Source organism: Pygocentrus nattereri, chromosome 2, assembly GCF_015220715.1.
Source record: "Pygocentrus nattereri isolate fPygNat1 chromosome 2, fPygNat1.pri, whole genome shotgun sequence".
Lineage (NCBI taxonomy): Eukaryota > Metazoa > Chordata > Actinopteri > Characiformes > Serrasalmidae > Pygocentrus > Pygocentrus nattereri.
The window spans coordinates 45,806,540-45,833,032 of record NC_051212.1 but is presented as its reverse complement, the minus strand read 5'-3'; the positions used below and the strand labels follow the sequence as shown (position 1 = coordinate 45,833,032).

Here is a 26,493-nt window from a genome sequence, read left to right as displayed (position 1 = left end):
AAGGTAGGTTGAATAAGGTTTTATTATAACTTTGGATCATTTTAAGTGGTCCGTTCATCATGATATTGTAATACAATGTCAAGTGCAGCTTGTATATTCAAATTATGTAAAAAAAGAGAAAAATGACAAAAATGGACAACACTGATAATTGGTTGTTGTCTCTTGGGACAGTAGATTTTTGTTCCATAGCATTTCATTGTGTGACTTCTGGAGTTAAGATCTTCTTCGGCACAGGCACAAAGTTGATAGTAAAATCAAATAAGTTAGCTAAAACACAGAGTGTAAAGAGTTATTGTTGCGTGTCAGTTCAGTGTGTGTATGTTAGTGGGAACCAGAGACTCTATTTTGGGTCTAGAGTCAAACTGACTGTTGAAAGAAGTAAGTACTAATCTTTGTGGTTTATAAAGTTCTAAACAGTATTGGAAGAGTTCCCAGCGCTATACTGTATGAATTGTTGTCATATATAACAGACACTGGGAAGTTAAAGGAATTTGCATATTCTATATGCTTATCAGCAACACATTAACAACAAATGTGTACAGAAATCCCAATAAATTTAATAGCAAGGTAAAAATAATTGCTGTCGAGGCAACATTTTGAATCTACAAAATTGTAACTTTACAGGAGAAGGAAAAAAACATTCCTTTTCATTTTAATTTTGATCAATTCATCATGAATTTGTAATTCAATATTAAAGTATAAAATATACAATATAAAATCTAAAATTAAAAACAACAAAAATGGAGATACAAGGTTTTGTTCCAAACACTGACCATATACTACTGGCTCATTGGAACAGTAGAATTTTGTTGTATATTATCTCACTGTGTGACTTCTGGAGTTAACAAGATCTTCTTTGGAACTGGTACAAAGTTGATAGTTGAGACAAGTAAGTTAATAATTCAATTAAACATATTCTTTCCTGAAAGTGGGGTTATCAATTAAGGTAATTTCAGTGTGTGACTACTAGTGGCCAGAGAATCTATTTTGGCTCTGGAACCAAACTGACTGTTGAAACAAGTAAGAATTTATCTTTATGCTTTACATAGTTAGATATAATTTCATGTAAACTGCTTAAATATCAACAACAAATATCTGAACATAAAAATGTTGTACATGTAGAAGCAGTGTTTTGCTAAAAGCAAAATATTGTCACTGTAGTAGCATCTCCAAAGTTTCAAGTCAAAGGAGAAAAATGTTCTTACCTTTCAAAGTTAGTCAAGATTGTATTGCAGGAAATTCTGGAATCTTTTCAATTGTTCTGTTTATTATGAAATTTTAATTCAATATAAATGGCATAAAAGATTTTTCTCTGACATCAATGGTATGCAAGTTGTCCCTTGGGAAAGTAGATTTTTTTGCATAACATCTAAATGTGTTAGTTGGAGTTGAAAAGTTCTTTGGCTCCAAAACATTGTGGTTCAAAACATCAGTTTATAGTATTTCTTCAGAGTCAAATGTTATTGTTCAGTATCTGTACACTGTGTGAATGCTGGTGGAAACCAGAGACTCTATTTTGGATCTGGAATTAAACTGACTGTTGAAACAAGTAAGATATTTTAATCTTAATGCATTAGAGATCTCACAATATAGAATCAGTTCAAAATACTGTACTATATAAAATGTTGTACATGTCACACTGTACTATATAAAATGTTGAGTTTTAGACAAAGAGTATTTAATTATTCTATACTCATCAAGGTACCAACATTAAACATAATAAATCAGCATCAGCAGAGAGAATAAACAGTAAATAGTAATGTCTTGACTGTAAGCTTCAATTAGGCAAAATATCATGAGAGTTGTCTCTTAAGGCATTACATTTTTGTTGCATACCATCATATTGTGTGTCTGCTGGAAGTGGAGTTAAGCTTATCTTTGGAATAGGTACAAAGTTGATAATTGAGACAAGTAAGTTACTCAACATGTTGCTAATTTATTTATTGACAAATTTGTAATTTGAAATAGGACCTACAAGTCTAACAAAGGTTTAAGTTCAAAATAGCTTAGAATTTTTCTTTAATGTTACTCAAAGTTTGAATTAGAGCTTGGACATCATCGTTGTCAGAACAAAATTGCACATGTCCAAAAAATGAACTTTACACTAGAAGGAGAAAAGAGTCAATGTAAAAATATTTGGTAACACTTTATTTTGGTGGTCCATTTGAAGATGCGCATTCTGTCTTTAAATAACACTTAACTAAATATCTATTAACTGGACTTTCAAGATTCTTTAAAATCTGAACCTAATCCTGACTTTAACTTCAACCTAAAACTTAAAACTAAACTTAAAACTCAATATAATGTTGTAACAATCAGAATTATAAGAAGGTTTGTTAATAATTTAAGTATTTATAGATGTTAGATTTATAGATCTCTCTATAGAAGCCATCAAAATAAAGTGCATCCAAGTCATTATTGTAATTTAAGGTAATTTATGTTGGTCCATACATCACAAAACTTTGACAGAGTGAACAAGTTATGCCATATGTCACAATATACATAATACATCATAATATAATAACCAACATAAGAAAACAATGTAAACTCAACTGTAAAGCTTTGCAAAATGTTAAGTGAGTTGTGAGTTTGTGATCAGTACATTTTTGTTGTGTTGCATTTCATTGTGTGAATTCTGGACTTGGAGTTAACAAGATCTTCTTTGGAATGGGCACAAAGTTAGTAGTTGAGAGAAGTAAGTCATAATATTTTGTATCCTAATATGTTAATCGAATTATATGTTGTAACACAAATATGTTCTACCATAGGACTGAAATTCTCTTTAACCAAGAACTAATCAGAACATTCAATAACCAAGAAATAATCCAATTTGGCAAAATTCACATGATTTCTTTTAGAAAACTGAACAAATATAAAATATTATGAAAATTTCTCAAAAGCCATCAGTTCATGTGTCTATTATCAGCCTATATGTTTTTGAGTGGCTGTAAAACTGTGTGTGTCTGGTACAGGACAGAAGTTAATATTTGGAAAAGGAACAAAACTCACTGTAGAGTCAGGTAGTTTTTCATTTCTGCTATATTTCAAATGAATTTTATGCTGTTTGCAGACTTCCATTGAAAATCTAAACCAAATCCTGAACTTAAATCTACCCCCAACATTGCTGATGGTATAACTTTCACTGGACAGTTAAATAACAACTTAACAGTTCAAGACATGTTCAAAATAACCATATTAAAATATTTTATCAACATGTAAACTTTGCATATTATGAAAAACAGAAATTCGCATGAATAAAATTTAAAATTTGAAAATATTTTAAATAATAGAATAGGTCAATAAGTTCGGATAGATGTATAAAATGCCACTAAGATAGTTAAAGTATTTTTGAATTTACAGTATATAATTCCTCAGATTCTGATAAAACATCTACAAAAACTATATTTGGATCTACTCTGTATAATTACTATTATTACATTAATATTAGAAGTGATTCCAAGCTTTTTAAAATGACACTGTATGCTCTGGAGAGTAATTGCTGAAGACTTTAACACTGTGTGAATAATGCTAATGAGCTCATATTTGGGAAAGGGATTAAAGTTGATTTCAACACAAGTAAGTAAAAATATATTCATTTCACTTTTTCATTGAGATTCAAATTCACTTCTTGTGCAATATTCCTTAAAAAACATAACATTGTGCTAGTAAAGTTTTTAGAGTAGAGGATATTCTTTTACAAAGAGTTCTACAAAAATCAAATAAATGGACAGCAACACCATTCATCCTTTTAGGTAGATGCAATTACATTAATTTATAAAATAATTCTTTAACTGGACATAATAATCTAATTTTTTCCCAAAATCTTAAAATTTGGGAAAAGACAATAATAGTTAAGTATAAGTTATTAAAAAATGTAAAAAACGTTAAAGTAATAAGTAAAAAATTATATTTTTTGTTCTTTATTTCTCTTTCTATCTAAGACTGAAAATACTATAAATAAATGTAAAATTACATCTCATCAATGCAGTCCTCTTTGATTGCATGATTTGGTATGGCTGTAAAACTGTGTGTGACTGTGAGTGGAAGTCAAAAACTAATATTCGGAAAAGGCACAAAGCTGACAGTAATGTCAGGTACTGTTTTATTCTTTTGTCTTTTTAAAAATTCTTTTTATTCCCAAACATTTCCACATTAGCTTGTAAAAATGTATTTCATTTCTTAGAAATGCTACATTTTACTGTAATTTAACAGTTCGCATAGTTTAATGAGTTATTCAGTTATACAGTATTTTACGATAATAATTACAGTAACAAAGCATTAAAATTACAGTTGTGAATTTGTTCTTTTCTGTTCTACAGCTGTGATAAAATGCAGTATATCGCTGTTGTTGGAAGAAAACCTTGTATCTCCAAAATTAGAACTTTACAGGAGAAAGAAAAAACATACTGTAGTTTTAATGCAAGTCAAGGGAACCAGGCTTTTTACTTCAGAATTATGTGACGATTAACTGTCAGGACAGTGAATTTTTGTTATGTAGCATCACATTGTGTGATGTATGGAAGTGGAGCTAACAAGATTATTTTTGGTACAGGCTCAAAATTGGTAATTGAGACAAGTAAGTAAAATATGTTTAACATGTTCATTGTGTTTGCTGTAAATGAAGGTAATTTTAAGTGAAGTGACTTGATTAGGTTAACTAACAAAGTGTGTTATTATTAGAAAATTTTATTTTTTCTTTTATAAAAACTATAAACAACAGGACAGAGTTAGCTCTTTTAATTTTAAAAACATTATTACATTTTTTCAACAATTTCCATTAAATTAGTCTGGTTCCAATCTCTTCCTCTAGCAGCCTACATGTTTTTGGTAGGTTGAAAAACTTTGTGTGACTGATTTTGGAGGACAAAGATTAATTTTTGGGAAAGGAATTAAACTCACCATAAAGCCAGGTAGTGTTTAATTTATGCTACATATACCATTCAACTTGAATCTACATTATAAAATGTCAAGAATCAAGTTTTTAAAAACATGCAAACTTATAATAGAATGAAAAAAAAAAACAATCTTAGTGGTTATGTGGAGACATTAATAGATCACTGTTATATTGCTGCTTTTGGAAGAAAACCTTGTATCTCTGTCTTTGTAATTTTTCAGTTTTTGACATAATTTGGAAAAGGCTGTTGCCCTTTACAATATGTGTATATTTAATGAAGAATGGACTAAAAGAAATGGCCAAGAATTACTTGGGGAAAAAAGTCTGGTTCCATTGATTTACGTTAAAATTAAAGTAGATTTTTCCGTTTCCTGTAAAGTTACCATTTTGCAGGTTTCCTTTTGACAACAGTGATATATTGTTGTATATATATATATATATATATATATATATATATATATATATATATATATATATCAATGTTGATAATATACTAACTGCTTATCTCTTAATATATGCTTAATATCATCCAGTAATTATATTCAAAATAAATATTAGTCAAATATTATATGAGTAAATATACAGTTCTAGTTCTAAAACACTGGCAATACACTGCAGAGTATAATTGTTAGAGCCTTTAACACTGTGTGACTAATACAAACAGGATCATATTTGGCAAATGGACTAAAGTTGTTGTCAGTGCAAGTAAGTACAAGTATACTGATCTCTTTCTTAATATTTAAATTACATTGTTTATGCAAAATAATGATATACATCTCTGAAATGTTTAGAAGTTTAAATGTTGGAACAAGTTCCTACCAGAAAAAAAATCATAAAAAATAAAAATAGGGCTATTTGACAATATAGACTTTTACAATAAAATATATCAACAAAAGTAGAAAAACAATGTAGATATATACTATATGTATTTACTGATACTCAATGACACTCAAAATCTCAAGAAACCTTATTTTGTGATGTTTAATATTCTATATACAGACATGTCATATTATATCAGATAATTTATTCAGCCACAATGTTGGTAAAATGGACAATCCACAGTGCAAGTATGCTGGTAATAAGCTTTAAATAAGTAGCGTAATTGCTAAAGCCTTTACCACTGTGTGATGAATGTAAACAGGCTCATATTTGCTAATGGGATAAAAGTTGTTGTCAGCACAGGTAAGTAAAAACATATTCATCTCACTTTTAAACTCACTTCAAACATGTAAAAGTTTAAAAGTGTCAGGAAAATGAAAATAGGGTTGTTATATGAGATTATGCCAATACATAGTGTATAAGGTTGTAAGAATACATCATGTTCTTTTACAGTAAATTTCTGTTTAATAATTTCAATTAGGTTCATTTTTATTTATATAAAGGGAATTACTTGTAAGTATTTATTGGTAACATAATACCACTGATACATTTCTGTAATCAGCTTTCTCTGAAGAAAACAAAAATGAAATGCTGTTCACATAGAGAGCATAACCTAAAAGCTCTGTACTCGCATTGACCATTCACGGAACTTAGCATATCATTATAGAGGCTTATTTTTGCCAAAGTTTTTAACAATGTGTGACATTTTTACTATAAGAACATTTAAAAACAGTCAATAGTTAAAGTATCAAATCATCAAATTATGTCAAAACTAACAATAGTAAAGATTAGAAATGTTGAATAGAAGTGAAAATGAATTAATTCTATCCATGTGCAGCACTCTATGAGACTATAGACTTCTTGCATAGAGAGAAAGCAATGTGTGACTAACACAGGGGCCGGGAGAATCTATTTTGGCTCAGGAATAAAACTGACCATAGAATCAAGTAAGTGTTTTAATTTCTCCAAGGACATGAAACCTTCATGAATATGGATGGACTGGAGAATAGACAATATCTTTGAAACTAAACCATCCAAACCAACTAAAGAGTGAACTAAAGTACGTCGGTCCAAATTATGACATTGTATATTTGCAATGCTCTTTACATGAACTTACATTGTAAGTAGAGAATGTTTTTGCCTTCTCCTGTAAACTTACTATTTAGGAGATATTTGTTTTACTTTGGACAGTGACAATATAAAATATCACATAAGAAACTAACAATTTAACTATGAAAACAATCATTTCTATAGCTAAACTAGCTAGAAAGGATAGTTTTTTAAAACACTATTTTACCATCATAAACACTACATAAAAACTTTTGCATGTTCACATAAGATAGTAAATAAAATGACTATATTTAGATTGTGGACATTGTGGCCCCTGGCTCCAATTACTGGAAAATTAAATCATAGAACAGCTTTTTCAAGTGTATTTTAATATTCAATGTATTTATGCTAAATTAACTTTAATTTATAACATTGAGGTTCATGACATGAGATCACTGGAAGGCAAGCAAATTATCAGTGCATAAGGCATATATGTTTATTAAATTACAGAACTGAAGTCTAAAGAACCCTAAACAATAAAAACAGCACACTTTTTGTACCCATTAAGATCTCCATGGAAATCAATGCATTCCTCTTTGTTAGCACTGACAATTAGAAATGACAATTAGCACAATAAAATATAGCTTGTATCTTGATTTAAACTTGTTGCAATTGGACATATAAATTTTACTTGAAGTATGACTAGTTCTTCAAAATATTAGGGACTTGCTAAAAGTATTGGTTGCATAATCTCACACTGTGTGAATGCTGGAGGTGGACTTGGAAAGATTGTGTTTGGCAGAGGGATGTGGTTGATAATCGAGACAAGTAAGTTAATATAATATTGAATAATTTGGATATTTATAGTATTCTATGCTGTTGAATGAGTTCTTCTGGGACCTTTAACATAGACTTAGCATTGGGCAGTGAATCAAACTGTCCAACTGGTCTGTAATTTACTTGCAGTTATTAGATAGTAGTAAAGAATGACTAGACATCACTGGACTGGCTCTTGTTCAGGTGTCACAATATACTAAATTTACATTGAATCCAATTTAATTAAATTGAATTAAGCACAATATAACTTGTATTCTTGAAACCATTACTGTGATCTTTGAATACTGTTTTGAATCCAATGCTATTCACAATTATTTAAAAACCTAAAATGTCACAGGAATCTTCTACTAGAAGTTATCATGTTTTCATGTGTCTCTATAATGATGTGTGACTGGAGAGAGGATAATATTTGGGAATGGAATAAAGCTCACAGTGATCTCAGGTAGTGTTTCGTTTAGCTTCTTTTTCCAGTTATTCACTATGACATACAAGCAAAAATAACTACTGACCAAGTGGACATGAGGCATGCTATCAATGTAGTTAAACATCCATCAAGTACAGTCTTATGTCAAAGAAAGTTTTTTGTGGCATAATTTGTTATTGTGTGACTAATGGTGGACTTAAGCTCATCTTTGGCAAAGGCACAAAAAAGTAAGTTTTATTTAAGTGTTATGAACTTTTACGTATTTTGTAAAGGTTTATGTGACTATTGTGTTTTTTTAGAAAGCTATAAGAATGTCTGCATATGTAAATATGTAATATCTGCAGTTATATGAAATATAATGAATGAAATACAATGAAATTTACCAAGTCCTAACTGGTCACTGTCGTGACACTGAACTCTAAAAATTCCATCACTAAAAACTTACACAAAATTAGTTATAAGTACAGTCTGCCTAAGGCATAGTTTTACAAATGTTTTCAGATTAAATTTTGATCTAAAATGTGTTTTAAAATCTATTGATGGTGTACACATACATGCAGGCTGTTATAAGGCAACAGTTTCCAAAGAATGATTTTTTTAAATTTAACACTATTTTACCATAATAAACATTGCATATCAAATTCAGAAGATATGTGTAGGTTCACTGGTTGTTTGGATAGCAAATAAAATAGTGATGTTTAGGTTGTAGATATTGTAACTCCTGTTTCCAGTTACCACCATGATAGGGAAATATAAGTTTCCAACAATTATTACCCAAATAAATAAATAAATAAATAAATAAATAACCCCCCAATAAAATTTCACCAAATGAATGGTGGAATTAGTTTCAAAATGTCTTTAATATGCTAGGTTTTCCATCCAATGTATTTATGCTACATTAACTTACAATACTTTATTAAACTGAGGTTGTTGAATCATTGATGATCATGAATCATTAATGCCTAAAACATGTAAGTTTTTAAATGATAGGAATTAAGTCAATAAAAACAGCACACCAACTGAGCCTGTTAAGATCTATTGCTACTCCATAAAAATCAATGCTTGCCTCTTTATTAGCAGTTAGCATGTTTTTGTGTGGCTGTGTAGTTTTGTGTGACTGATTCAGGATGGAAATTCTTATTTGGGAAAGCAATCAAACTCACAGTAATTTCAGGTAGTTTCTTTTCATTTATTGTTATACTTACCTCTTACAAATTTCAAAATGATATTTTAATCCTACACATACAACATAGTAAAGCTGGAATACATGAGATATTAAACAGAACATAAAATCAAAAAATACTTTGCAAAATTGTTTTCTTTGGCTAACTTGAGCTAAAATACTATAAAATTATCTGTTCCTAAAATCTGGTACAAATTAATTTCAAAACATTATCAAAATCTGTAATAAATGTAATAATCAACTAAGTATATTAAAAAATCATTTCACTAAAAAAAGAGATTGTCACACTGTACATTACTATACTGTAATTGAGTAGGCAGATAGCACTGTGTGTCATATTCTGACAAGATTTTGTTTGGGGAAGGAATAAAAGTCCTTGTTAAAACAAGTAAGTTCACATTTAAACAATGTATAAGCAAAGATAAAACTTCATGCTTCATGATGTACTTATTATGAATAGTATTTATAACTTATTATTGTATTTATAATTTGTGACATCTTAAAAAACACTGAGATTGTCTTCATTTGGGCATATATATAAATGTATCAGAATTAATACACATTTTGAATATAGAACTAGGTATTTTTTATTAGCATATAATTAATAAGCTTACTTGTAAGATAGTAGGTTAGTGCTAAGAGAGAGTATAATGTGTGTCTGGATATGGAGACAGAAAGATAATATTTGGATCTGGAACCAAACTAACTGTAGAACGTAAGTTGTTCAGAAGGTCAAAAGTTGTTGTTGGAATTTCTATCCCTGTAGAATTATGTACACTGACTCTTGGAACAAAACCTTGTATCTGCATTTTTACATTGTGGTAAAACTTTTATGATGAATGGACCAAAAGAAATTGTCCAAAAGTACTCGGGGGAAAAAAAACAATGTTTTTACATTAACCTTCGGTGAAATTGCAAAAAGTTTTTTTCCCTCTCCTGAAAGGATATTTTTGGAGATACAAGTAATGCTGGACATACAATGTTAAATTTACATATTGTGATTCACAATAAGTCCATATGCAATTAATTAACAGCACTGTTCTTGAGTTTAATATTTTTATTTTTATAATTTATTGTTGAAAATCGCATTCCAAATATGCTTTATGAAAGGAATGAAGGCTAAAGTTTTTGAAGTGCAGTATTACAGTGTGTGATTGGATCCACAAATAAGCTTATCTTTGGAACTGGAACAAAGTTGATAGTAGAAACACGTAAGTTTGTAGTTCATAGTATATATCTTTTAAAGTGCTAAAAATGTTAGTAAATGGTATCAATGTAATGGTACATTTAAACTACTTATATGTCTCCTAAAGCAATTCATACTCATATCGATGGTTTGTAAGATAATCAAAAATATTTTGGACAAAACAATCATGTTTAGAATGGTAGTCTTCATGTGTAACTGTTTATAAGTAGTTATTCAGAGACAGTTATGCTTCATATTCAAGCTCACAAACTTAGTTCATAGTTTAGTTTTTGCTGAGTAGTTTATAATGTGTGACTTCAGGATATGATAAGATCATCTTTGGAAAAGGAACAAAGTTAGTAGTTGAAACACGTACGTGAACTCACCCTCTTACATCTTTTTCACAAGAAAAAAAAATATTAGTTTACATTAGCAAGAACATGTTTTATTCACCTTATCAAGCTAAATTAAACATATTGGTTTGAATTATTTAGCATTAGTATGATTAGCATGTGTGCATTCTTGAAAAAACAGTTCTTTGAACTTAATAGACATATTTGTTCTGTTTAGCAATCATTTACAAACAGCTAGCCTATGTTAATTCTACGATATTGGTCTACAGATTAGATGTTATGGTTTTAATCATAGAATGATAGGATACGAAATGAGACTCATTTGTTTCCAGATATAACAATTTTGGGATTTTCTTTACATCTTACAAAACAGTGGTCATCATATACCATTGCTCAATCAAAATGATCTATACTATACATTGAGGTCAAAAATATCAACAGAAAATTCTACTAAGTACCAAAATCAAGAATGTTATGCCTTCTTTATTAAAATATTCTACCTTAAGAAACATTTGATTTGACAATTAAGTGCAGGATATAGCAAGTGAATAGGTTTTCATACAGACAGAAGTATTATTGTTGTAGTGTTTACTAGTGTGTGAATGATGGGGGACGTAGAATCATCTTTGGAAAAGGGACAGCATTACATGTAGAGTCAAGTAAGAAATTCATATTTCAGTAACAAAAAAATGGAATTAAATGATTGAAAATGATAAAACATTTGATTATTCTGATTAGTGAAAAACCTTAAATAGTATGTAGTAGCTTGGTAGGATTATGTTACATTTAAATGGCTACAACTAAACAGAATAACATATTTACAAACAAATCTGTAATGTGTATTATACAGTTTGTATATTTGACAGTAAAATATTACAGAAGCTGACATACTAATAAGAAAATACTATAAATATTAAGCATGCAATAAAGCAGCATTTATAAGAATTCTCATTTGGGGCCAACCTTAATTTGTTAGTAAACCATATATGAAAATGATGAAATCTAAAATTTTAAATCTAAAAATTTTCAGTTTAAAATGAAGTGCTTTAGATTCAGAAAAAACATTCTTACAAATTTAATTCATGGTGCTTAGAAATACATGGTGCTTTACTAAATGGTAGTGACTGTTGACAATTTTGTGAAGCACCAGTTCCATTAGACAGTATATCTAAGGTGTTTGTTTTTGTGTGATGGTATGTCCATGTGTGATGGACACTACTGGATATAAAATGTATTTTGGAAAAGGAATAAAGCTCATAGTAATGTCAGGTAACAATTTGTAATATTTTTTTTCATGCTACTATATTTTTACATGCTATGAAATATCCATTGAAAATAAAAAATGATAAATGCAGTTACTTATATATAATACTAATTAAAAAAAATATTGTATATTGCAATCTGTCTTTTTAGGAATAACCCAGTAGAGGTGTATAGAAATGTACTTGTCATAACTGTATAGTAAAAGAAAGAAATGCTATAATTTTTGGAGTTTTTGTTTAGTGCAATACTAAAACTAATACTAATATAGATAATACTGGGTCTAGTACCACATCAAGTACAAAGAATACAAAATTTGTCAAAATAAGAATGTTGCATTGTCATAAAATATATAGAAAATATAAAATCATAATCTTTACATGGAACTAAATAGTAACGGACAATATTAGATATGATAAGGACAAAACATTAAATATGTGCTAATCAGTTAAAACTAACATCATGTTAGTCATAAAGATGTTCTGAAAATTGCTCTGTAATAATAATAAATAATAATAATAAACGCAAAGCTAAATTAATATGACAGTAACTGAAAAACAACTCTAAAAAATGTGTAGGTTAGTGTTTTTTCTCCTAATTGTTATTGGTGTGAGCTTTCATAATGTGTGACTACTGGAGGTTCATTTGGAAATCTTATATTTGGAATGGGAACAATTTTAATAATTGAATCACGTAAGTTGGATTTTAAGCAAAAATAACTTAAAATTTGTTTAAAGATGGTAGATTTCAAGATTGTGTTTGACTAAACTGGTTAAACAGATGTATAATACAATATTTCAATGTGTTTCTATTCTCCTTCAAACTCAGTTATAAAAATGCAAAATGTTGATCATACTTATTGTAACTGTTGGACATCCAAAATGATAACTTTACAGGAGGAGAAAAATGTTATAAATGTGTAATTTCCCAATTTTTAACCATTTCTGTTGGTCCATTTTTCATAAAATTTTAACACTATGCAAAGGGAACTGTAGTTTGTACTGTGTAGTTTTTGTTTTGTGGTCTCATAATGTGTGAATACTGGAGTAGGTGGAAAAGTTACCTTTGGAACAGGCACAAAGCTGATAGTTGAGACACGTATGTTACTTTCCCTATTAGTTAATAGTACTATTAACTAATAATAGTAATACTTTATTATTATGACTCTTGCAAACTATACAATTACACTTACAAGATCTCTGTAAAATCTATTATATATTCAATAATATTGTTAAGTCCAGTAAAATATTGGTCATAACTTATGATTGCATGATGGCATCAGTGAATGTAATTTTATTCTATAGATTCAAGTCTTCAGGTATTAGACTTACCTGTGTAAAATAGCTTTTACTATTTTACTATAGTTTTTTTCATACATACAATATCTAAAAAAACTGTCCCAGCTGTGAACTAATCTCTGATTAGAGTTGGACACTAATAATGAAATCTAAAAGATATTAAACTCCAACACTGACACTGCACATGCCTGAAGGGTTTGTGTAATGTAGTTTTGGGTTGTGTGAATAATGCACAGACCAAGATCATTTTTGGAGAAGGTGCAAGACTGGTAGTTGCCTCAAGTGAGTAATTTAATAATTTTTTAAAATCTTTTTTTAAATAATGAAACTTGTACAAGATTCAGTAGGACAGCTTTTTGTGGTGCATATTTAATTCATTATCAGAATTAATTCTAGCCATAATTCATAGCTATTGGAGAATTTTTACTGGTGAAATCCTTAATTATATTTCATTACCAATTTTATCACAAGCTCTACACATGAAACAGATGATCATGTCTTAATTATTGTAGGTAATAATGATGTAAATGTAAATAGGCCACCTACTAACATCAGTATAACTTTACATATAACAAAATATATTACAAAAGAAACAGCTGATGCATTATGGAAAACGATTCTCAACTCCCAATAATGTATATCATGAAAAAAGAAAGACTTCAATTAGATAAGATACTGTTAAGGTATATAGCATTGTGTGACACAAGGGAACAAGATTGTCTTCAGTCAAGGCATCAAGCTGACTGTAAATTACAGTAAGTGCTTATTTTAATGAATTTCATGTATCATGGAACATATTGGTCATAAAAATATGGTGGTGGTGTGGTATCAAATTTCAAAAGTCAGTATTATGTATTATTTTTATAAGAATAGTAGAATAAGCTAATGTTTGAAGTCCACATGGTCACTAAATAAAATGTTCCACAGTTGTTTAAAAATAAAAAATAAATATTTGTGATGTTTGGATAAATGTTAAATAAGATTTGGTGCTCCCCCCCGGCAAAGTGTTGTTGTTATGTTGAGAGGTTATTCACTGTGTGATGTATGGATTAACTAAAGGCTACCCATAAATACATTTAATTACAAAGTAAATTTAACCGTAACTGTAATGTATAAGAGGTCAATTTACAGTTTACCTTTAGTTACTGGCAATTAGTGATTTATAGAGAAAGCTAAACTTAAAGTCTGTAAAACAGACAAACAAACAAACAAAAAAATCTAATTGCAGTTGCTTGTAAGCACACTTATTGTGATGGTTATTTCTGTTGTGTGAATTTTGGTGGAACAAAGATCATCTTTGGTGAAGGCACAAATTTACATGTTGAATCAAGTAAGAGATATCACAATTTTACAAAAAAAAAGATTAAATAAGGAATAAATTAAGATTTTAAGGTAGATTTTTTTTACAAACAAATATTTTTACTAACTACAATCAATGGTTTTGCACCTGTAATGTGCTAAACGAAAGAACTATGTAACTATGTATGAAAATTATTACATTTAATGAATATATTAGCCATAGAAGTTTTCAAAGGTTTTCTCATGTCAGTAGAATTAATCAGTTCCAATCAACTGATCTGTGACATTGCCTTTAAATACTATGTTTAAGTGACTGACTTTTAATCTGAAATTACATTGAATTAGCTAGTGCAGAAAAGTTAGAATGATCTTTGTGAGGTTACTTTTTTGCAAAAGTGTGCATCACTTTGTGAATAATTTGACACAAAGGCTAATCTTTGGAACTTGGATGAAACTCTTCATAGAAACAAATAGGCTAGCTGATTCTTTGTTCTTTATAAAAGAAAACATTTATAGACAATTTGAGGTACTGTTACACATATGGTCATTAAAAATGTATTAACTGAGCTCACAGTCATAGTTTACTCCACTTCTCAGCCATTTGTATTATTTGTATGCCACATTCTTCTTAAATTTGACTTCTCAAGAAAAGACTCGATCATAAAATACAAGATAAGAAAATTATCTATTACAATTCACACTAATTTGTAATGTAGAGGTGATAAAGATACATTTCAAACAGTGGGAAAATATTCTTTAAATGATCCTTGAGCAACTAATACTCTCAGTCTTATTATAGTGTTAAATGCATTGCAACTCCAACTTAAAGATTGTGCATGGAATTATAAAGTTGTAAAGTTATTTGGGAAGCTAAGCAAACCTAACTATACCGAAACCAACCAAAAATGAGTTATGTCTGTAAACTCTTTTAACCATTCTAAAATTTAAAACTATTAACTGTAGATGTGCATGCAAACTGTTGGGCATCCCCAGTAAAATCAAATATTTTGTTGATTTTGGGAGTGAAAATAAGAACAGTATCCTTAATATTACACACAGAATGTGAAATAACATTTTATGTTCAGTTTTTCACAATATTTTAGCACATAAAAAGCAATCGCGAACATTAAAATAATGTTTAAAACAAAGAAAATGTAAACATGTGTAAAAAACGGAGATAAGCTTTTTTCCACAACAATTACAATATAATGAGTACTATAGAACTTATTATATACTGTAGTATTATATGCCGTGCAGTTTTTGTTGAGTGCTCACATTATGTGTGAATACTGGAGGCTATGAAAAAATTATCTTCGGAACAGGAACAAAACTGATAGTTGAGACACGTAAGTTAATATCCCTCTTAATTAATTAATTTAGGTGTTCCTAAATTGATCTTTTCTTAAATTGTATAATAGATTCAGTACAGACAGGCAAGCATGTGAACTGAATTGAAAGATGTCATGTTTTTCTTGCAAAAAGTTTTAAGTGTTGAAATTTTAAGTTCAAACAAAATTCAAACAGTGTTGAAATATAAAATGGGTACTTGAGATACACGTCTCATGCTGATATTTTTAATGCTTTACTATGACATAACTACATAGTTATGCTTGGTCAAAGCACTAAGATGTCTGAAATATTAAATAATTAAAAGAAATTCTTAATATCTAACTCGATATTGGCCATAATGTATGACTGCATTGCCGTATCAGTTTTTACTGCAGAGCAAAATTTAATGACAAATGTAACGATAAATGTTATAGCTTCTGGATATTCTAAAAATATTGCATGTTACAAATGAGACTATGTACCAAAAGCCAAGTACAGTCACATACAATTAGACTTTAAAGCTTTTCGACAATATTTGTAATGTATTTTTATAACACTGGTATCATTTGTCCAAGTATCTGAAATGTCACCTTTGAAAGCGCCAGGGTATGTAACATTGTGTGACTTACTCTGGAGACAAACTTCTATTTGGATCTGGAATTTCACTGATTGTTGAACTGAGTAAGTTTATGTTTAATTTTTTACAGGAAGAGATTTAATGCTTACTTCAGACTAATCTAGAGAAGTACTGCCTACTTTAATAGAATATAATTGATAATTTTCATCTTTATTGAAAAATGTTTGCACTATAAAGAAATTCTGAAAATGAAGTATGACAAATGCTGCAGCCTTTTCAAAATAAGACAACACTAACTCATAAATGCTATTTACACAATACTATATATATATATATATATATATATATATATATATATATATATATATATATAAATTTTGTGTACCTTATATCTATAAAATGATAACTTTACAGGAGAAGGAACTGAAAAACAACAAAAATGTAGCAAAATTTCAATGTAAAAGTCTACACATCTCATATTGTTAGCATACAGATAGCTTGGATTTTTGAACTCTTTCAGACTTAAGATAGTTTGTAAAAAAATGTGATGTTCATTTTAGCAGATAACAATGTCCTCGGAAATCCTGAAGTGTTTTTACTGCATGGTTAACTAGTGTGTGAATGATGGAACATACAAGATCACATTTGGAAGAGGAATAGCACTATATGTAGAACCACGTAAGTCATTAAATGGTGTTTTCTAAAGTAATTAAATTAAGCAAATGACCTAGTAATATAGTGAAAAGGACAGGTTTATGCTTAGTCTTTTTTAAACCCAAAGTAACAAACAGCATCTTAGACGTAAAGACATCCCGATTAATTAATTAACAGTCTTAAATGTTGGTTTAAAGAATACAAGCCTTCATCTTAGTATTTATTATATTGTAATATTAGATCAAAAGGCTAAAAGGGATCATTGACAGTGTTTTTGCTGAGGAACAGCAAAGGAAACAAACTCATGTTTGGAAGTGGAACAGCAACTGTTGAATTCAGCAAGTGTGATTCACATATGATATATGCGATAATTTTTATGTGAAAGTTTTCTAAAGATGTGACCTATACGATATGCAAATTACTTCATTACCTATAAAAAAAAAGCCTCAAATGATGTAATGGTTTTCATGTCACACGTAAGTTTGAAGACTTGTTGCACTACTATAATCTATAATTGAGTAGTATAAAAGTGATATTAGCTTTGATTAGCATATGTTTGCCTTCAGAACAAAACCTTCTCCAACATGATAACATGATCTCCAACATGATAACATTCTTAACTTTCAATGAAAGTCAATGGAACCATATATATTTCCAACTAATTTTGGAACATGTCTATTGGTCAATTCACTGTGAAATTCTGACAAAGTTAAAGTTCAACAAAGCTAAAGCTAAATTTTTAAAAGAGTACTACATAATGAAATGCTACTGTTATATCACTTGGATTAAGATGTTGTTGCCATGGTAAGATGGATAATGTGATATATGATAACAAGCTCATATTTGGCAGAGGAACAAAGCTGATTGTTTCATGCAGTAAGTGAATTTTCACCATTTAATATGATTAAGTAAAAATAGCTTTTAATACGTTAAATATGTAATGTTGTTTTAAACATACATAAAATTCCAAATTTCACTCAGTCTACAATGCTGTTTCTTGAAAAATGTTTAATGTGACTAACATAATATTTTGAAACACTTCCCTAATAATATTACATTGTATCCTACTCCAGTACCCTCAAAACAAAAAGAGACAACCTTTACTTACATTCCAAAGCATTATACAGTAGTTAACGGTTTACGGAATAAAAGTTCCCACATTATTTATTATTTCATCTTCGTAATGAATAAAAGTTTTTTGCAGTGGGCAAATTACAGAAACAGCATCATCTTTGGAAATGGAACAGCACTAACTGTTGAATTCAGTAAGAGTGATGACTCTTAAGGATTTTTTTAAAGGATATTTTTTTTTAAACTGTGAAATATATGCAAAAATGCAAATGACCTAAACATAACAAAACATCTCATTTAAACTTTATTTCATTCAAAAAATAATAAAGGAAAAATAAGTTAGTAAAAGTAAAAAAGGAATGACACCATGTTCCTACATTAAAAAAAACTGTATTGGCCTGAATTTAGAGCTGTGTTAAGTTAAGAGTTTTCAGTGATGGTGCTTTTTGCTCAGGTGTTTGTTAGTGTGTGAATAATAACAACAACAAACTCATCTTTGCACGTGGAATAAAACTGATTGTTCAGGCTGGTAAGAACAATGTCATTTGTGTTTGCATAATTTGAAAAAATATAACCTTAGTTAAATGGAAAAAGTTTCACTGAAAAATGTAATATACACAATTTTGCTCTGGCCCCAAATGTAGTTGATCGGCAAATATGTTTACTGTCCAAAGTTTTTTTTTTCCATACTGCAGCAATGAGGCTAATGTTGCTAAGATGTAATGGAACTCTATGACACCCAAGGTCTTTTACAATATTAAACTTGTAGGTCCATTGTGAAAATAAAAAACAGCAACTTGGGTGGTCAACTACATATGGAATAAAGGGGGCAAATTAGATTTTTCAGTAACACAACTTGTTACAATAATTTTTAACCTTTCTGCTCAAATACAGCTAGAACAAAAACAAGAATGAACACAAAATGTATTACATGCTACGCTATTTACATGGTCAGGATATATTGATATAGTGTATATGAATGTGTGACATCAGCTGGCGTAATGAAAATTATATTTGGTGAAGGAACCCAGTTAACTGTTGAATTTAGTAAGTATATTACATATTATGTCTAACTAAACTATAATTCATAGATGTCTAACATATAGTTCTGTGCAAATGTCTTATATAAGAGAATTATATGTGAAGCTATTGATCTGGACAGTAAGCATTTATTTGATTAAAAACTAACAAACAAATTGATACAAATGCACAATATATTGTGATTTTATATATGTCTGTTTTAGATTAACCATTTCCAAAACTTTCAATGAGCAACTCAATATTTACAGTTACCATCCAAAACTTAGTTTAGTCAAATGATAAAACCATTAAGGCTTCATCATAAAACAACAAAACCAAAAAAATCATTATACATAGCAATGACTTGGACTGCAAGGCTTTATTAGGTTATTGTAAGGTGTGCAAGGTCTGTGTGAATCCTGGAGTAAAGATAATATTTGGAAAAGGGACTCAACTTACAATTCAATCAAGTAGGTTTTTATGTGATTTCAGTGCATTTCAGTGTTTTCTTCCAATCAAGTCAATTTATTTTTACACAAAACAAAACCTCATTACCTTTTTACATACTTCAGTATGTTTACTTTTATTCATTTCAATATTATATAGTGTTTATAAGGGCAATATTATCTTCCTCTTATATTTTAATGCAGAACAACACGGTTCTATTGAATCTTTAGATGCATAGTAATTTGGCAAATGCTGCTACAAAGCAATACAAATTAAATGAGAGTAGTCCAAAAAAAGTGCTGAACATATATTTGACCAAACTATTGACAATCATAGCTATGCTACATAGTCTGAAGATGTGTCAGTTATTGTCTGAGACAGTAGTAGGGTGTGACATCAGGGAACTGGAAACTCATATTTGGAACTGGAACCAAATTGATAGTTGAATCTAGTGAGTATTTTTGTACATATTTCACTGAACCTACAGCTCTGTGTGAAAGATTGAATATCCCCCTTTCATTTTCTAAGTGTATGTAACTTAAATAATTTGCTAATTTTTGTGTATAATTTCTATTTGCTCAATTAAACACAAACTTAATATATCAAACTTTTGCATAAATCTGTTTTAATTTGATAAAATATGCAAAATATGTGCCAAAATATGTAATACATACAAATGTGAAACTTTTATCAAAATATCTTCATTTTTATCTTCAAAATTATATAAAAGTAACCATTTAAAAAGTTAAATATATCATTCTGATGACTATATTAGCTTGAAACTATCTGTAAGCAGTCTAATGCTGGTAGAAGAGGTTTTTGCTTTGCATCTGATCTATGTGTGAATACTGGCTACAAGATAATATTTGGCAATGGCATCCAAGTCATTATTAATCTAAGTAAGTCATATGGTTTTATGATAACTTATTTGTTTAGTTTTGAATTTTTAAGTTTGTAGATAACTTTAGTTGCTTCTTAATCTAATTTAGTTAATACCAAATATTATGTATGCTCCTAAATGAAGAAGTTTACCTTAGCTCATATAGCATGAATGAGTACATTTTATGATATTATGATTAGAAAGATAAATATAGAAAAGAAAAATATATACACCAATATAACAATTCATACTCTGTAACTGGTAGCTTTGATAAGTAGTGCTGCATGAATATGTCAGTTACTTAGACTTAAGTAAGCCTGTGTTTTTCATAATAGAAATACAGCTTGTATTGAATGCTTAGCCTTGGTGCACTGGTAGAACCTGTTGTAGTTCAGTTATACTTTATTATACTAAAAAATATACTTGAGACCTTTATCAATGTTCAAACATGTTCCTGTATACTGTAATATGTATTAATAATGTATTAATTTCTTGTGGAAAAACCAGTAATGAAGAGATTTGACTCTTAAAACTCACAGTGGCTTGAATAGTGAGGTTTTATAAGGTTATCATAAAGCGTATAATATCTGTGTGAATACTGGAGGAAAGATAATATTCGGAAGAGGTAGTCGATTAACTGTTCAATCAAGTAAGTTTAATATAAATAACATTACTTGCTAATATTCTATTTCCATCCAATTGCTTAGATATCCCTTAATGTTTAAAAGAAAAAGGCAAAGAAAGTCCATATACCTATATATGTGACTACTCTTCTGTGAGATTCAATGTTATTCAGTTTTGGCTACTAAAATTTTACTGCGACATAGAATATATCTCTATTAAGAAACATTGACAGTAATTGATGTGTAGATGAACACAGTGTGACTGATAGAGGGAACAAGATCTACTTTGGAAATGGAACTAGGCTAACAGTTGAAAAAGGTAGAAGCATGATTGCTGATTAAGAACAATTTATGACAGTTGATAAAACCATTAGTATTAATGCTATGCTGCTTATTTATGCTATAATAATGTTTTGTTAAGTGGGTGACCAAATGAGGTCATTTTTAATCACTTAAAATAATGATGTCCTCAAAATTGGAACCAAATGTATAAAAGTTGTTGTCTTAATTAGTTGTGTATTGATAGCCTGTGCTTTCACTGGCCAAAAATGTCAAGATGGCAAAGACGAACTTCAAAATTGCTCATGAATTCAGCAATAAACATATAAAAATGTCAGTTGAGTCAAATTTATAGGATTTTGCTATGCACACAATGGCTGTGTGACTAGTGGATATAGAATGCTCTTTGGCAGTGGGATAAAACTTACTGTACAAACAAGTAAGTTCATTTGGATAAATCAAGTTCTAATGTAATGTTCATTGATTGATATTACATTGATTTATTTCACTCTACAGTCCTATGAAAAAGTGGTCATTTATAGCTAGTCAGATTACGTGTTGATTTTCTAAGTAAAACATCCTTTACAGGGAACAAACTTAAATACTGCACAATTTTAAAAAATAGCTGAGTTTAACATAGCAGAAAAAAACAAAACATAACATATAAAATGTGCAATAACATTTGCACAAGCCACATTTTATGTTTTCGTTTTCCCCTTCAACTTGTTAAACTTGCCAAATAAATATGTAGAGAACAGGTCACTTAGAAAATCAACAAAATGTCAATTAAAAACTGTGTATTTGGACATAGTTTCTGTTACCTTTAGTTAATTCTTTAGATTGAGTGGCTTCATCCTAATCCAAACCCTAAATTATCTTTCGACACTCATTTAACACATAATAATACGGTTCAATAACATTAATAACATGAAATAACTTCAAGTAATAGTGGAATTCTATATGTTGTTAATACCAAAATTTCTCTATAGGTGGACTAGGGTTAACGCACTTGTGATTATTAGTGTGTGAATAGTGACTACAACAAGTTCACATTTGGATCTGGGATCAAATTAATAATCCATTCAAGTAAGTTTCAAACTTTTTTCCCTGCTAATGTATCAGTGTAGTGAATAAGTAGTAAATAAAACATTTTTCATGTACAAATATCAGCAAAGAATTTATCAACAATTTTCATGCTACTGGAAAGTAGCACAGTTCGTTTTCTTTAATCTCAATACAATTGGCAATTATAAAGCCCATGTGAATTTTTGTGTTTTTTTTTTTTTTTTGAGAGTGCATGTGCGACAGTCGGAATTAAGATTATATTTGGGAAGGGGACAAAACTTAACAGTGAGACAAATAAGCTGGCTTAATATTTCAAATGCTACTTAGCTATCTGTTAAGAAATTAAAATGTCATTTATTACATGCTTTAAATTACGTTACATTGAATATGTGGTGTGTGTCACTTAGAAAATCAAGAAAATGTTATCTGACCTTTGCACACAACTGTGTATTTGCATATATTTTACTAGAATAGTCGACTTGATTTTCTGTCACCTTTTAGTTAATGTAGATTGAGCCACTTCATTCGAATCCAAACTCTAAATTGTCTTTCACCATTTGTAAAAATGACATAAAATAGTAGGGTTAAAGAACATTAAAGAACATTAAATAACTTTAACTTTATTTAATAGCTTTAAATAGTTTTAAATAAATAGCAATGGCTGTTAATTAATAAATGACAAACTTCATCCTACTCAAAAATAGCACAGTTCTTTTGTTATTATTGATACATTTGGTGATTATAAAGCCCAGTAGGTCAATGAGTTTTTGTGATGACATTAGCGCTTGTGTGAAATTCGGAAATAAGATTATCTTCGTGAAGGGGACAAAAGTCAAAATTGAGACAAGTAAGCTGGCTAAATATATGGAAAGCTACTTAGCTATATTTTTAGTAGTAAAAATTGCCATTTTACCTAGCTTAAGTCACTCCATCAGACACTTTTTCTTGTGAAACTTATTATTATGAATTAGCTAATATTTGGTTTCTATTTGGTGCATTTCTTTTGCTTATATAGTGCTTAATTTAAGTGATACTTTTTTAATCCCACCTCCGCATTTAACCCATCTGTGAAGTGAAACACCACATAGACACTAGTGAATACACACACACTAGGGGGCAGTGAGCACACACTTGCCCAGAGCGGAAGGCAGCCCTATCCATGGTGCCCGGGGAGCAATTGGGGGTTAGGTGTCTTGCTCAAGGACTCCTCAGTCATGGACTGTCAGCACTGGGAATCAAACCGGCAACCTTCTGGTTACAGGGCCAGTTCCCTAACCTCCAGCCCATGACTGCCCCCAAGTATTCCAAATAAAATATGAAAAGCGAAAAAATAAGCAGAAAGTGAGTCATACTCTTTGTTGTTACTACTTGATTAATAGATTGAGTACTAAAGTTTTGACTGCCAAGTTATATTGAGGTGTAGTACTGGAATAACAGTCAGAGTAATTGATGTATAGAAATACATAGTGTGACTGATAGCTGGAATAACATCTACTTTTGAAGTGGGACCCAACTAACAGTTGAAAAAGGTAAAAGCATGATGACTGACATAGTGGTTTGTGATTGATGATAATTGATCATTCTTTTTTATAATTCCTTTTCTAACTAGCATTTCAAATTAATAGCCAAATAAAATGACTATTCAGTAGTTGTGGAAGTACTCAGGAATTAATGTAGTACGCTGTCATGCAGTGTGAATGAAGGTTTTGGCAAAGTCATCTTTGCAGCAGGCACAAAATTAACTATTGATTCAAGTAAGTTCACATTATTTACTGGGAGATATAGGCAATGCTGTTGTTAGAACAAAACCTTGTAAACCTCGAAATGGTATCTTTACAGGAGAAGGAAAAAAACTTTACTTTTAATGTAAGTCAATGGAACTAGACAAAAGAAATGGCCCATGCATCATGAAATTTTGACACAATGTAAAAAGGAACAGGCTCTTTTGTCAAAAAATGGAGATACAAGGTTTTGTTCCACCACCAGCGATACATATCAGTGCATAGTTAAAGTGTTTGTAGCTGTAAATACATCAAACGTGTAATCTGTTACCTCTACTCTAATATTAATCCACTGCAAAAATGTTTATCAGATTTATCAAAAAATACCACATAGTACCAGCCTGTTGAACTCAGCTCAACTCAAGAAAACACACATTGACTGAAACATTGCTAAGCAAAATAAGTAGGTTAGATGAACAAAAGCAATATTTTTACACTAGTTCAAACTTCAAAACATTTTTCACCTTTTAAAAGCCATTAAAATTGCTCTTAAAAGCCTAAACATGAAGAATTTAATTGATCAATCTGCTATTCTTAGCATTTAGTTTTTCCTTTTTTAGCTTTTTTTATATCCCTACAGTATAATAATATAGCAAAAATATTAAGTCCCTACGAAATATATAACAATATTGCTTCTGTGAATTCATCATGAAACATCATGGAATTTAAATACCTGAAGTGAAACCATTCAGATGTTTATTACATAAAGCAGAGTGGAAGATTCCAGCAAGACAGTGTTTTGTTAAAAAGCTGTAGTTTTTTCGTAATGAGGTCAGCTATAGTGTGACTGATGAGTTTAAAATATTGTTTGGCAAGGGGATTCAACTCAGTGTTGAATCAAGTAAGTGAAAATGTTTTCAAAGTGATTCTGTTTGCTCTTTTGTAAAATTTATAGCTTACTATATTCCATTACATGCAGAAAGTATTAGCATCTCCAAAATGAGAACTTCACAAATAAATATTGTTCACTTTTAATGGAGGTTCTTATAATTGTGGATTAATTAATATAATTATGTACCATTTCTTTTGGTCCATTCATCATGAAATTTTCAAACAAGACAGAGAAATTGTAGCTGCACTTTTGAAATTATTCAAAAGAAAAAAAAAATTTAAATTCAGATCCAATTCAGATTTTGTATGACAATGACAATCTATTGGGGGCCATCCAAATAAAGTAGGACCCATTTTATAATACATAGCTTTGAATGATGTATAGAAAAGCAGCTTTGTTCAGTGTCATCAAATGTTTTTCTCTGTGTAGTGCATTTAGCATAATTGTGTACAAATAACTAGCACAATTTTCATTTAATCTCAAAAGTATTGAAAGGTAGCAGTTTAATCTCATTACATTTGGTGGTTGTAAAGCCAAGTAGGTCAGTGAGTTTTTGTGATGAAGTTAGTGTTTGTGTGACTGGTGCAAATAAGATTATCTTTGGAAAGGGGATAAAACTCAATGTTGAAACAGGTAAGTTGATCATATGTTACTTAGCTGTCAGTTTAAAAAAATAAATGTTGAATATGTTGAATACTTTCAATATGTTAAGTGTTCTATGGGGTAGCTTTATAGTGTGCATATAGTACATGTGTACTTTTAAACGTTTTGTAAGCTCTTATATATATGGTAAATATCACCACTGTCTATGAACAAACTAGCAAACAAAAAACAAGTATTTCCAAAATGTCAACTTTATATAAGAGGACAAAACATTTTTAACTTTGAATGCAAGTCAATGTCAAATCCATTTATTTCAAGCAGTTTTGGAGCATTTCTGTTTATCCATTCTGCATGAAATTTTCACATAAATGATGTAGAAAAATGGGGAAATGGGGAAGTTTTTTTGGATTGTGGTGATATAAGGTAATAATATAAAATAACACTGCAATGAGAAGCAGAACTCACAGTTGAGGCATGTGACAGCGATAGTATTTTATTATTATTACACTCTGTTTCTGAAACATAAGTGTCTTTATTGGTAAGTGTCCTGTCTTTTAAAGCTATGATGTTAGCAATGTTTCCTTGGCATGGGCTAAAGAATCAATGTATGCATACAAATAACTTATTTTCTGGAAATTATTGATGAAATTGACAGAATTTCAACAACAT

At 29.7% G+C, this 26,493-nt stretch overlaps 1 gene segment (V, D, J or C); it reads left to right on the top strand.

Moving 5' to 3' along the window:
- Nucleotides 1–4,072: 4,072 nt before the first annotated feature.
- Nucleotides 4,073–26,493, top strand: part of LOC108438949 — a 31,671-nt gene continuing 9,250 nt past the window's right edge. The window contains 1 exon segment of the C gene segment in view: nt 4,073–4,094. Coding sequence covers nt 4,088–4,094 — 7 coding nt within the window.